The sequence below is a fragment of the Eutrigla gurnardus genome, assembly GCF_963514095.1.
Source record: "Eutrigla gurnardus genome assembly, chromosome: 12".
Lineage (NCBI taxonomy): Eukaryota > Metazoa > Chordata > Actinopteri > Perciformes > Triglidae > Eutrigla > Eutrigla gurnardus.
The window spans coordinates 16,542,608-16,558,029 of NC_139926.1; the positions used below are offsets into that span (position 1 = coordinate 16,542,608).

The 15,422-nt window shown below is 41.1% G+C and overlaps 1 protein-coding gene across 1 annotated transcript in view; it reads left to right on the forward strand.

The window, feature by feature from the left end:
• The first annotated feature begins 1,741 nt into the window (after positions 1-1,741).
• The window catches only part of kcnh7 (potassium voltage-gated channel subfamily H member 7), a 35,956-nt gene continuing 22,275 nt past the window's right edge, over positions 1,742-15,422 (forward strand). Inside the window, exons 1-3 of the mRNA XM_084022384.1 lie at positions 1,742-2,153; positions 2,499-2,729; positions 12,408-12,563. Of these exons, the coding sequence (XP_083878510.1) occupies positions 2,078-2,153; positions 2,499-2,729; positions 12,408-12,563 (463 nt within the window). The 5' untranslated portion in view covers positions 1,742-2,077. The remainder of the gene's footprint in view (positions 2,154-2,498; positions 2,730-12,407; positions 12,564-15,422) is intronic.

Below are 15,422 nucleotides of genomic sequence, written 5' to 3' on the forward strand. Positions count from 1 at the left end.
GTGTTTTTTCCTGGGCTTGGTGAACCAATCCAGTACTAAAACACCTGCAAATACTGGACCAAATGGCTAAATGTGACTAAACCTTGGATTGAATTTTATTTATATTTCAATGTATATCTACGTCACAGTGGTTCACACATCAGCCACGTGGTAGAACAGAATAAAATAAATGAACAGTGAACTGAACCCAAAGGAATGTCACTAGATGTTTAACATGTTTTCTACAGTTTTAGGAACGGTTATAGGCATAGAAATATATCAGCCCACATTGCACCACACAGTGCTCAATACAGATCTAATCAGGAATGCTGAATTGATCTTTCTCTTCAGCACCATGGACAGCAACTTTAAGGAGCTCCTGGCAGTGTAAATGCCTGAACTGGTTTGTTTTTCAGGCATTATGACTCACTGGACCTCTGTTCGAGTTCAACCACGGTTCAGCTGCGCCGTTAACAATATTGCATCTTCAAAGTACATCTATTAAGAATTGTTGAGGTTTGATTTTGTATTTTGTGTGCTGCCCTTGCAGGTGTAACAAAACCAACAGGAGTCGGGGAGATGCAGTCTGTACGTAGTCCAGAGAAGAGGTTGTTTCAGGTAAAATAAGTGGGCTATTTGCGTTTTCCCGTCGGCCACCATAGTTTCTTCTTCTTCTTCGTGCTTGGCAAGTTTCGATCTGCAATCTCACCTCTAGATGCCACCAAATACAACACACTGCACCTTACTCTACTCTACACCTTTACTAAACATCGCGTAAACTTGTTTTACATAAATGAACAGATAATTTAGAACGTGTGAGTTAAAACTAAAGAAATGCTTTGTTAATCATTCACCTCCTCTGATGACCAAATGGTTCGTTATTAAATGCTAAAGATGATGGTTTAATTATTTTCGTACCAAAAACACAGCGGGCAGCACACCACAATAAATTATTTTTTTCTGTGACAGCGATGCTTGTTTCAGGTGAGAACATGTCACAGGAGCCACAGGACTCTTTCCTTATTCGCTGCAGGTCATTTCTGGCTGCACTTCAATGCGAAAAGTCAAGCTATGCCGAGCTTTAATTTGGCCGCACTTTGCCGCAGAACAAATCAAGCCACAGCTTTCCATGAACATTTCATGGCTGCTCACCGCAGGCCTTTCTTCGCCACTACCCTGGTGTATTTTCAGCATAACAGTAGAAATTTGAAGCACAGCTGGAAGGAATATTCTGCACATTCATGAGCTAACCAGATCTTGCCATTGAAGGTAATGCCCACAATAAAGGTGTATTAAAAAATGAATGTGAATAATATTAATGTAACTCATTTTTACTAAGAGGCTTAAGAATATTTAAAGCAGCAGAGAAGTAGAAGCAGAAGTTACAACACACTTACACAGTATATAATGTACATTGTGGGAAATGACTAGACTGGAATAACAGTTGCAAAATTACATCTTAATGTCTTCTGATGAAGAAACATTGTGACGAAATATAGTCATGTAAAAATACAATACTACAGGTTAAGCAGTGCTTCCGTGAAACTGCATAGAAAGCACTGCTATAGTGTACTTTATAACTGGCTATGTGAAGCTATACATGTCGTCATGCGAGGCGAAACGCGTGCATTCCCATAATGCTCGGTCTCGGTGCACGAGGCTGGGACTTCTCTCTGTAACCGAGGTGGAGGGATCTAAATCCCACGGGAGCAACGTCACTCCCCTCGGCATATCAACCACTGTCCGCCGTCCGCGCCCAACACACCGCCACAGAGAACGTCGGGACCGCATCCATCCTCAACGCGAAATGCTCCGCGAACTGCATCTAACTCGAGCGATCCTCCCCGATTCCGTGCGTTTCGGCGAGGAGCCATTCACAAGCTCAGGCACACAAGCGGGCTAAAGAAGAACTCGGCGAAGTGGGAAGGTTGAATAATCCGAGTGGAGCGAGTGCTTGCGTCGAGCATGGTCCGTGGTAAAGGAGGAATCACGAAGAGCCAACATCTGTAACTTCGGGATTTACTTGTAGAAGCGCCTTTTCTTTTTCTTTTTTTTCTTCTCTTTTTACCGGAGATCGCGGGATATTGTGCGTATAAACATGCCTGTGAGAAGAGGTCACGTTGCACCACAAAACACATTCCTTGGAATGATAATTCGGAAATTCGAGGGTCAGAGTAAGTATCTTCTTTGTGTACAATTGATGCTACTTGATAAGAGAATATTACATAATACATGTTTTTACAAATCAACAAAAAATATGAATACATGTAAGTTTATCTTGTGGTACAATTTCTGCCATTAAAAATATTTTTTACCATTATTATTATTTATATTTTTAATAGACTTTCTTTCATGAGAAGACAAACCAAATACTTTTTATTTATTTATTTTTTTCTATAGAGTGTCAGTGAACTTACTTCATTGCTGATTTATATGAAAGCTGACACCAAGGTGTCGGCTCGGAGTTCAGATGTACCACACCAGACACTACATAATGCATACTTTTTCTTTATGTGCAGACCGGAAATTTGTTATCGCCAACGCCAGGGTGGAGAACTGTGCGATCATATACTGCAATGACGGCTTCTGTGAGATGACGGGCTTCTCGAGACCAGACGTCATGCAGAAGCCGTGCACCTTAGACTTCCTCCACGGCAACCTGACCGACAAAGAGGCCATCAGCCAGGTGGCCCAGGCTGTGTTCGGGTCCGAGGAGCGCAAAGTGGAGATCACCTACTACCGCAAGGATGGTGAGTCAGTGACCTGGCACAATAGTGTGACTGTCAGAATGCCCAGAGGGCTCTTTTGTGACGTGTTGGTCCTAAGAAAGCACTACGGCAGCTCCACAATATGTCCATCACACACTGATGTGGCCTGTCAGCCTAATACCAACCCAGCCTGTCAGTTGCAAGATGTGTTTGACACGCAGACATTACCTCTGATGGAGGAAAAAGGTGAGGGCAGTTGGCTGTAAAATAACTCCTTGTAGGTATCCATGTAGTACTTAGCGAAAGGAAACGGAAACACAGAGGCTTATTTTGATCCTCCTCATACATCAGCAGGGTTGTGAATAGGGATTTGAAAAGATAGTCCTTGCAAAGCCAAACCAGAAAATGTTATCAAAACCCCAAAAAAACAACATATTTTTCGTATCACATCCACATTTAAGCACTAGGCAAACACCTTAGGAAATGATTGCGGTGGTGTGGTGTGAAAATATAATTATATTGATGTTATTAGTGTTGCCAGCATTCCCTGCATCGTGTGTGGACCTCTTCTTAGTTTTGGATTGAACAATGGAATAGGATTAAGTAGGAGGTGTGATGTCAGGCGATTGAAAGTTTTTGTGCTTTGCTTTTTTGTGGAGAGGAAGAGCTTACCTTCTGTCCTGTAAAAGTCATGATGCTTTCTGACCTGCTGCTTTACACTTTGAAAGTATTGAAATAATTCTGACACCTGCTTTACATTTACAATAAGATACACTATCGTATCTGAAGATTCACAATGCATTTAGCCACATTGCAGAAAAGGTGTACAGCAGCTTTAGTAGACAGCAGATCAATCTACTAATCTGTAAAATTGCTGTATGTGGTAGGCTACAGGATTGCCAGCTTTGCATAAAACATGCTCTCCCTTTAATGCTTGACTGGTGTTTGTCATTCATTTTTTTTGCCAATCCTAGTCCCGGCATGAATGGTGCACTCGCAGAGATAGCAATCCTGAGTCAGAGAGAATTAATACGATGTTACCGCTCAGTGGCATAAATCCCAGGATTGACCACCTCCTGCTATGCTCTCACATGAGCTTTTCATGGGCAGCATGACATAGCTGTACAGTCAATCCATAAACACTCCTCTTTTAGAGAAGAACCAACATTCCTGTTGGTTTTCTTTGTATTTAATGCCAGCATTTTTAACCACCAGACACCAACATTTTTTTAACATATTTTATCCCATATTCTTTACTCCGTGACGACTTCCTAAGCATGTACAAACAGCAGTATATGGCATGAGGAGTCTAAACCGGAAAATAGGAGACGTAATATTTTATTTAATCATAAGGAGCCAGGGCTTTAATTTTTAATTGTGAGTTTGATTAGATTCTAGGCCACGGATACATGTTTAATCTACCATCAGCAGCCATTGGCTTGTACTATTTTTTTATTTGTTTGTTTTTGTGCTAATCAGGAAGAAAACCAAGAGCCAGCTGCTACACTTCTAAAATAGATTGCTTCAGAAACCTGCAAGACAATTACACAAAACTCTCCGGGGTCTGTTTGTGAGAGCCTGAACAGTATGTTTGTTTAAAAGTAGGATTTAAAAGTAACTTAATTCGGTCTCTCATCATACACACATATGCTGCACTCCATCACAACATGCCTGTACTGTTTAAAGCGTGGCGGATGAGAGCCACGGAAACCTTCTGACATAATCGTTCTCGCTGTCTCTTCACAATCCTCCCCGGTGTGCATCGCGGCTTCAAGACACAACTCTTAATACTCCTCAGAGGAATTTACAGTGAGCGTGTGTGCTCATGAATAAAGATGTCAGGGCTGACAGTGCGGCGACTGGGAATGAGCAGCTTACAGGGTAAATGCATTAAACTGGTATGGAGGGACACAATCCACACGCTCCCATGGCTGCCGGGGAATAAAAGATTCATGGCATCCTTGAGAGAGCTGGCCGTATTGATTCAGGTCGCTCTGCAAATTGAAGCTGATGGGTTGAAAGTGGTTGTATTCCATGTCTCTTCTCCTAACTGTATTTCAAGTTATCAGTCCTCATGCAAATCACTTAATCCTTTGTATTAAACCCCCTCCATTTTCCACGCACACACGACTGTACGTCACAAATCACACGGGCATGTTAAAAAAAAAAAAGCTCAGATCTGTTACCAGTATTCCCTTTTTCTCAGCTCATTTCTCCTCTCTGCAATCACTGTTAAATACTGGTTGAATTATGAACTACGGATATGCCTTAAATGCTACTGTTTTGAGGAATTGCAATGCGACCTTGTGTAATGTGTTTTTCCTCTCCAATCAATAACTACAGTGGGAAAAAAAAAAACAAGTTCAGGATTTGAGGAAGCCATGTGACGAGAGGAGCAACAAAGCTTTGGCTCTTTTTTTTTTCACTGAAAAGGCAGAAAGTTAAGCTGCTTATGTATATGCTTAAAAATTAAAAGTAGTGGAACAATGACGACCGTGGGAGCGCGGCGGAGGCCATGAGCATGAGGGCATTTTTCGTTTTTTTTTTGTGTTCCCTTCTATGTGAACAACAACACGGGGCTGTGAGAGAAGATACCACAGGCACAGTCTTTCCTCCAGCGATGGTACATAATCGATGAGATAAATGCTTTCCCTTGATGGCTTTGTCAAGCTATCCTATTCCACGGGGTGTAATAATACTTTGTACCTGAATGAGTCTTAACAAAAGGAAGCTGACACCGTGCAGAGAGAAGTTAAATGGATAATGGGTACATAACAGTGGCAGCTTAGCTAACCGTGCTGAATGATCTGGGACATGTGGTATGCGGGGGTGCAGGGTTTCATAGGTGACTCCCCACCGAGGGGACTGAAGGGCCCTGTACCCCTGCTGAGGCTTTAGTGGCAGGGGTGCCTACAGTGCACGAGGTGTGCTGTAGGACACTTGGGTGACCATGCTTCAAAAGAGCACATCCATTTTTCATCACGCTCGGCTCTCTTTGGTGTCTCGCAGTATGAGGTGAAACGCATACAGCGCTCTCCTCATCAGGTTTCATCTGTTTTATTGAAATCAGCTTGTCCAGCTAGATGTAGCAAATTAAAAACAGCCCAGTGGGAATTTCCATCGTTGGATAACATGCTTTGACTTAAGCTTATTTCATAGACAAGACATGAATTTGGCTTCATTATAGAGACATTTGCATATTTATTTGAATGGATTTGATCCCATCGCTGCTCGTAATTGCGATGTGAAACAGGTTTAACTGGTAGCAAAGAGGAGCAGATGGAGCTTTGAACACCATAACGGCACAGGTCTAACATTGCATTGGACAGGAATGTTCATCCACAGGCTATTTTTATCTCATGGGATGCTTGTACTGGAGGTGGTAATCTAATATTCCTCTCCATACCATCTGTGTTTTTCTCTTAGTCAGTCACTGTATGCTAACTTCACATTTTTTTTTAACCACCCATTGCATTCAATATGCCAACTTTTGCACTTAATTAAACAGAATAAAAGATCACAGAGCAAAATATCATGAATTGGCAAATGTAAACGCAAATGAAGTGTATTTTGAGCTGGAGCTGCTAGTTATCCCTGATGGCTCTGGAGACACTGATTGAAGATGAAATTAGGCCAGGCCGCGTAGCTCATAGCACTCTCACTGAGGCGAGATGTTGCCACAAGGCCCAAGGACTCTAAACAAAGGGTTAGCTTGCATGGTCTCTCCCTGCATGCCCTAGTCCCGATTGGCTACGCCCCAGTAACGTTGCGTATTGGCTTAAGCAGAATAGCCCTAAACAAGAAACATGTCAGATTTCATTATACAAGATCTACTACCAGGCAGTAGTCTGCGGCTGTACTGTTTAAAAGCTGCAGTTTTGGAAAGTACATCAGGAGAAAGATACAAAAACAAAAATCAGTGCTCAACAATATTATTCATGTTCCTCCCTGAAGCAGATCAGCTCACAGAGATTAATATGAAGCCTCATTACATCAATCGAATAGCAGGGTTCAAATAAGTAGCAGCTTCTTGAAAGATGACAAAATGTACTGTATTAAAACTTATTTAAAACTTGTAAAACTATATGTATCATTAAGACATCACACACAGTGTCACCAGAACTCTGTTTGAACTGTGAGTCATCATAGTACGAGTGTCCAAAGGATCACTTGATTAAGCAGCAATGTTTTAATAATTGATGATGGAAATAGAATCCACAGTAATGAAATTTCCATCATGAAAAGGGAGCTAGTCTTAATACACTGTCCATTCATTCAAGCAGGTGTAAATAACATTTCTTGGCTCGAAGGGAAACACTCTACCTAAAGGTCAGGGAATTAATGGACACTCGCCGGTACAAACTTCTCTGCCGTTGGTGATGTTAACCATCTCCAGCAGCTGTGGCCATGTTTGGACAACATTATGTTGTCATGCTGAGTTGAGTGATGTAGAAGAATAGGAAGGTTGGATAGCCCGAAACCCAAATGGTCAGCAGTCTTCAGTAGCACACCATTTCCTTGAAGAACTAGAAGAACACTTTTAAATGTAAATGAAACACCCGAATTAAGACTGTGTAAATTCAGACAGAAACATCCTGATTACATGGAAGTCTATGAGAAAATGACCTTACTTACTTACTCAGTAAAAATTGTAAACACTAGTTTATGGTCTCAATCGCTAGTTTAAAATCTTCTACAGTACAGCATGATGTCCATTTTGTAACTGATGGTCCCATTTCTAATAAAAGAGATGATAAAGCAGCGTATTCCCTAGGGTGTGTCTAAATTGTGATCGATAGGTCACTACCACAGCATCGCTACCTTCCCTCCACACTACCAATGCAATTAGCTGCTAAGATTATTTTAACCTTAGCTGTATTTTTAACCTCGAATTATGGAAGCTAACTTTGTTAACGGCTTTGCAGCTGAAGCCAGATCATCTAGATCGGGACGGCTATGCATGCTTTTAATACGTGCTTGTGCATTATTTGGCTAGCTCATGGCTGCCTTCTCTGCACTGTGCCCATATGGCTCAGCCGTTGTCATGTTGACGGCTGTTGAGAGGCATTAGAAATGCTTCCCATCTCATATTATGCATCTTTAATGCTTTGTGTACTCTGTTAATTTTGTATACAAAAACACCTAACTCACTCACCTGTCTGCCTCTGGCCAGTATCGCAAGGTAATCTGCACAGCATGCAGGATCCCATGGCTCCTGTTGTTTGTTGTGTTTGTGACAAGATCCCTCGTCTTTCACAATCTGAAAGAAGGGCTGTCACAATGTTTGATTTAATTACTGTGTTAATATGTTGCTAATCGATATATGCATTCAATGTGAAGACCATACAGGCTGTGTGTGCTTGCAACTGGTTTGCACGTAGTGTTGTCTGTACATGTCTTAAGACAAAGGTGAACAGAACGGTCACACTCGAAGGAAGGATGATAAGCATGCCGTCATAATGGGTGGCAAGACATAATGAATTGTGCAAATAGAGATGAGACACATTTTTGGATTTTGGATGCTGTTTCATGATGCTACTAGAACTTAAAGCATACTGACACTTTAAGATGAGGTTGAGAGCCTGTTCACTAATGACAGCGAGAGAAAAAAGCTAGAGTAAATGGGAGACAATATGAAGCATAAATAAACATATACATTTAATTTATTAATTGTGAAGATAAATAACACCTATCCATCCATTATCTCCCACTTTACTGGGGCCGGGTATTCCAGACGTTCCTCTCCCCAGCAACTTTGGCATTCCCAGACCAGACGGGATACATTATCTCTCCAGTGTATTCTGGGTATATGCTGGGAGCTCTTATGAGTCGGACGTGCCCGGAAAACCTCTATAGGGAGGCATCCAGTAGGCATCCTAATCAGATGCCTGAACCGCCTCAGCTGGCCACTTTCGAGCACCCTCCAGATGTCTGAGCTCCTCAGCCTATCTCTGGTTGAGACCAGCCTCTCTACAAAGGAAGCACATTTCTGCCGCTTGCATCTACTATCTCATTCTTTTGGTCACTACCCAAAGCTCATGACCATAGGTGAGGAACAGAATGTACACGGGGTAGTAAATTGATCAGTGACAAGGGACAAACCTGACAAAGGCCTATACCCACTGGAAAGTCCAAACCCACTGTTTGCTCTCACTTTGGTGATACAAGGAGTGGATGGCTCTTAGCAATGACTCCAGTGCCCCATATTCACAGTCGAGTAGAGGCAACCTTCTTGTTTGACACTCAGGGTCTCATGAGTATCCTCATACCTGCCTGGCGCCTCTCATCCTGGGCAACTCCAGAAAAGGTCTTTCAGGTGCAGCCCCTCTCCAGGGACCAGGGGATCAACCAGTGCTGTGTGTGGAGGTGACATCAACTATATTTAATTGATACAATGCCACTTTTCACGCCACGTTGCACACCGCGTTCGGTTCCTTCCCCTCCAGGGAGGTTACGTTCCACATCCCAAGAGCCCCTCTGCAACATAAATGTATATGTGTAAATGTATTTACCCGAGGCTTTCCCATTCTGTAGCTGTGCAACGAAGTATTATGCACATTAGTATCACAACAACTTGTAAATGGGTCAAATTACAACTCCAATTTGAAAATGATCATAGCTTCTCGTAAAACTGCCACAACAGTTTTGTTTATCGTGCTGCTTCAGCTGAGATGTTCTGTCTGCCAAGGCAGTTAGTAATTCAGCAGGGGGTAGCATCGCGGATCCAGAAAGTACGTGTATGAAAACAGATAGAATTGAGGATCAATTCTATCTGTATTTATACACATAGTAATCTATGGCTTGACTTGGTTCTAATTTTATTAGCACCTTATGTAAGGCAATGACATTTAGTTTATGGCATGCTGTGGATGTCAGTTAGTATTTCTATTGGATAGTCTGAATAAGGTTTAATTTAATATAGACAATTAAAACTGGGGAGAAAAAAATCAATGGGTTTACTGAATTCCTTCCACATAAATACCATCAGTAGGCCTGATAAATAACACAATTGTTCCCAGATCAATGGCTGAAGTCATCTTTCTTCAGGTCATGAGTAACTCTGCTGATCACATGGCTTACTATTTCAGCTGGAGGGAAGAAAAGTGCTCCTTGTTTTTCTTTCTCACAAAATTTCCCCAGGAAAAGTTCACTGTTGGTAAAAATACAAAACTTATCAGATAATATTATTAATAATATAATGATGTGAACATATCGTCGGATCAAAAATTAGAGGTGCACAGTCTGCTGATTTTAGATAGCAGTTATAAAGAAGCTATCCTTTGATCCATTTTTGGTAGAGGTGACATTCAGCAGGAGACCAGATGAAAGAGGACCCCCATGGCTTAGCCTTTAAGCATGGCCATTGTTTTCCCATCTGGTAGGTAACCTACAGCCCAGAATTACTTCTGATGAATACACCTTCTTGGCTGTACACAGGGCATCGTTATATGTAAAGTACACTGAGTCTCTGTAATTTTGTAGTACAAAAATGCACTGTATTACTGTATTTTCTCCTTTTTCCGATGGTAGATTTTAGAGCTTATGATATGACATTTTTTGCAGCATTCTCATTCACAAATAAGACATGCTTATATTATCTGAAATATAAAGAAATAGTAAAGAAAATATACTTAAAAGTATGAATATGTTTGTATCTAAGCCTGTAACAATGTAGCATGGAAACATGAATGCTGCTGATTAAGAAAAGAAAAACGTATTTTCAAGTATACACTCTGCATTCAGTAATTTCACAGGTTATTGCTCAATTCAGAAAACCTTAGAAAAGCCTGACAGAGAGCAACATTAAGACTGATTGTACTTGCATGCCTGAGCAATAGAGCAAAACTTGCATTTGTTTTTCCCCATAATAAAGAGAGGGACGGAACATTTCAACACAGAATAAAAGAACCCCATGTTTTTTTGTAAATATCTTGCAAAAGAAAATACCAAAAAATATCTGGTTAGAAATGTGACATTAAAATAGGGTGAATATTTCATGTTATTAGTGTTAAACTTTTATCACAAGTTGAATTCCTGAAGAATTTATCAGATAATTAAAAGTCGATACTGAATTAGTCTCTCACTCAGTCTGAAAAATGAGCGCAGTTAAGTCCAAAAGATCAAAGACAAAAACTAAATGCTCCATTTTATACTGTAGAAGGGACAATGTAGAATTAAGTGAATGATTTCTGGGAAATGCAGGAAAGTGCTTTTTATGAAAAGGGGATTTTCTAGGGACAGACTCGGTTATCCAGCCCTCTAAGCGCAGCTCTTCTACTTTACAACATAACATAGCCAGGCACCCATGATAAGATGGGTGTGGAGTATACACCTGCTGCTCTTATAATCCACATACAGCACATTCACATATGATTCTAATTGTTCCCATTCATTTCCATGATGCAGTGGAAACATTGAATTTCACCTGCGTTCTCAAAGTGTCTCATGCTTTCCATTGTCTTATGGATATCACATGTCATATGGCGAGTGGTGACATTGAAGCGTCACTTTTGTGAGTTTTAATGCAGAAAGTCTTCCAATGGAACTCTGGCATGTTGAGGCAGACCGAGCTTGTTATATTTAGTCAGACAGCAAGTCTACTGCTAATGAATGCTGCTGGCAGGGTGTCTGTGAGCCCTGCGGAGATTAGAGTGAACACTGGTAATATGTGTCCTCTGTGAGTAGGAGCTACACAACAAGCCAGACAGAAGGACAGATGGACCTGCATAGAGAGGCAAAGGGACAGTTACTATTATTAGTAGACATATTAGACATATTCATTTTATACACCAATTTAAAAAAATCAAAGGTTTATTTTTTTTAAAATACATAATGTGATTTTTGATGTGCTGAAAGGAATTTCAAGACAGCTTTCTCCCGTATCAGAGATGATCGCTGTGATATTGCATATCACCCTGGCTATATAGGAGCTACTGTATCGTTGTTCGGGGTCCAGTGAGTAGCACGTTTTATTGGTGGGCAGTTGTGCCCTCAGGCGTCAACAGATTCCACTCCACAGCTATAACCAGTTCAGCTGAGAAATTGGGATATTCTGGGCTCAAGACTAAGTTTAGATCATGGATTGTTTTCTGCTCCAGCGCTTCACACGATGCTCACTTCTAGTGATTTTTCCCATGAGCACATTGCAGTCCTCTAAATTGGCTGTAATCTGTGCTGCCCGTTTGATCTATTCTACTAAACCCTGCTGTCTGCACCATACTGTGGCTCTTGCATCATATTTGTCCAAGTCCTGCTTACTTCGTCATTTCCATGCAATGTATTGCTCATTAAAATACTTGCAGTGCATTTACATGGGGCATGCAGCACGCTTGAACAAACGCACATACTTTGTTTAACCCCTGGGCTTACTTATTTTATCTCACCCTACCGTTTCATTTGCTCTGACATGCAGGCATTGACCTTTAAATCGGATCAACTTCTCAGTTTTCCCAACATGCATGTGAAACCAGAGGGGCATGTTAGTTGTTTGTAAGACTCCTATTTATTTCATATTTGATAGTACTTGATGATGAATTTCCCTTAAGCACAATGTTTTTCTTTTTAGATATATATAACATTTAAAAAAAAAACTGTTTTAATGCAACAATGTTTTTTTATTCATTGAATAAAAATGTCCTCGGACATACTAAACCTTTTGGAGATGACAGGCAGAAGGATATTGTATGTTTAATGCTTTATGTTTTTTGGTTTCTCTTTCAGGGTCTGACTTCCAGTGTAACATTCACATAATCCCTGTGAAAAACGAGGAGGGCGTGGTGATGATGTTTATCTTAAACTTTGATTACGTCGTGGATGAGGAAAGTGACCACTCCACAGAGAAGATAAGCCCAACATCCCCTACAAAGTCAGATCAAAGTAAGTACTCGATTTACCTTTCTCACATATGATTAAAAAATATACCTGAATAATGATTGCCACGCAGAGAGAAAATAAATGGATGTTTCTTCCTGTGGTATTTTTATTAGTTTAAATTTCAATATTTTCTCTATAAAAAACTTCTTTCATGACGAAAGCTTTAAAAAAAAAAAAATATGGATGCCGGCACAATTATGATGAATGGCATGGCATTCATCATTAAACCTGTGAACATTTTGTGAGATGGTTCTATTCCCAAATAACGCACATTTCTCACATTAACAAAGGGCTGTTGCATAAATGGTTCTGTATTTGAGATAATTCATTAAAAAAATATGTTAGGCACTAATTAAGCACTAGAGATTGTTATTCAGTTTCCTGAGACACCCCCTTTCAAACATGTTGCCAGCTTCTATTATTCCAAAAGAAGTATGCATTATTTAGTTTGCCTGTACAATGCAGTTTACATATACACTGATGAAATCCACTGTGTGCATGCAGGGAAAAAGCGGTCTTCTTATGTAAGCTTATCTTGTTGAAAATGTTTAATTCTTAATCGTTTTATCTGTTTTATGTCTTTTGGGGAGCAGCATATAGTGCACCCTCATTTTTTATTTGGATGTGTGTCAGTAGGTGTAAATGTCAGTGAGACATTCCGGCTCCTGTCTGATTGGAGGCACTCAGCATCTCTTCTCTGACCGGAGCTCAGCTATCCACTTCACTCAGCATGAATTCCTACAGGGCGCTGGCATTCGGCTTGTGCTGTACTGTGTGTATGCGTGTATGTAAGTGTGTGCATGCATGCATATGTGTGTGTGTGCATGCATGCATGCACGTGTATGCTTATGTGTGTGCGCGTGCCTGTGTTCGTTGCCTGCTGCTAACATGGCTAATCAGAGTTGATTGCTTGTGACCGAGCTACAGCAAGGGGACCTGTGGGTAGATGGGGCGCATAAACATCTGATGTGACTTTTGATTAGAAAGAGACTTGACTACATGCACTCTTCACACTTAAGAGTATGACCTTACTATTGTCTTTATCTTTGAGCAGCCCATCAACGACACCAGGGAATGGAAGCTTAATTTTACATTATACTGTGTTTGACTAAAGACTGATTTTGTTGTCTTTTTATTTCCACACCATAGTCAGTATTTCTAAAGAAAGATTGCGATGTTTTCGAAGGGATTCGAAGGGAAGACCTGTATGAAAATGATGTTTTCCATCACATTTAGACCATAAGAAATTGCACTAACGAATGGAATTCCAGTCAGGCTGTTAGGCCTTTATAGCACAATAACAGGACTTCATGGGCAGAAGAAGAACTTTGAATTGTCACACAAACAAATAAATGGATAAATAAAGTTGAAATGATCAGAGAGAATAATCCTACATAGCCGAGCTACATTTTGCCTTAGAAGCCCATGAATGATTTTTGGACATTGGGGAGCTAATTAGGATCTGTTGTTGACAGCAGGCAATAAGCCCGCAGGTGTCAACCAGCACAATATTGAGCCTGGAAGAGAGCAATCCCTCTTTCCCTGAGCTGCCTTCAAGGCCCAAAACTGGAGACAATACTTACAAATTACTTGGATGCACTGATTGTTGCACAGAGACTTCTTTCTACTGTTCAATCAACAACATCAGGATCTATGAACCTCCAAAATAGAGGCCCAGAGCTTCTATTTCTCTCAATAATAAAGGTCTTTCCAGATGTTCAAGCTCCACATCATATTCTCAAGGGTGATCACAGACACCCTGCGAAGCAAAGTCATGTTGGCCTGTGAGCATTGCAGTAAATAGGGTATTTAAAAGTACTAAATCTCAAGCAACTGGAGTTGCTATTTTATTCTTGAAGACATTTCATCACTGAACCGAGGGACTTATCCAGTCTAGCCACTAGTGGGGAGTCCCACTTTGGATGATTCACACTTAAAAGTCACATGAGGTGTCATTAAGGCCACATGTGAGTTGTTAAGATCACATGGCAGTTATGAGTCAGTCATCAGAGTCACATGAATTCAGGTGTGAATTGGTTTGTAACCACCACAGAGGAGATGTCGGGACCGCACTGGAAGCTGCTGATAAGCTTTTTCTGGAAAGCTTTTTAAGGTTTTTGTCAAAATAGCAGCAAGATCTAGTAAAAACTCCAGAACGACACACAAAGGAGAGAAGCTGGGCCGGGGAACGTGAGGGCCAGTCAATGGCATCAATGCCTTCCGCATCCAGGAACTGCCTACACACTCTGGCCACGTGAGGTCAGTAGGGCTGGGCGACCAAAAATCACAAAACACAGGCCTTTTATTATAGAGGCTGCACAGTATCAACATGTACTTGCTTTTTGAATAACACTAAATACTAATATTAATAAAAATGTTCCTTAAACTTTGACCTTCTCCTATCTTGGCCATTCGATGAGCTGTCTGCAGGCTACCTTCAGCTCAAAATCGAAAACCCTGTTTTTAGAGGCACTTAGAAAAAAATCCAAGCACCTGAATATTTGACAGAGGGTTAAAGGGTGCACTCCCACTACAACAACTGTACCGTGCCCAGCCACGATTGAGCCTAGAGTCTAGATTGTTTGGCCACCGTGAGCACTCCATTACTTAAGAACACTACACTTCCTTGGCCCCGGCATGCATGGAAGAGGTGGATTTGAGTACGGTACGGTTCATGCATTAGCACATGCATGGATATGCAAAGTTGACATGACGTAGGCTTTAATCGATAGGCCATCCCATTCATTATCTCTCAGGGTTCAACTCGGATCAACCCCCGCTATCGAGCCAATTTATGATTTATGACTGTTTTCTGGGTTGGGCTTGGGGCCTCGGACTCGTGGTGTCAGCGGTACCGGAGCG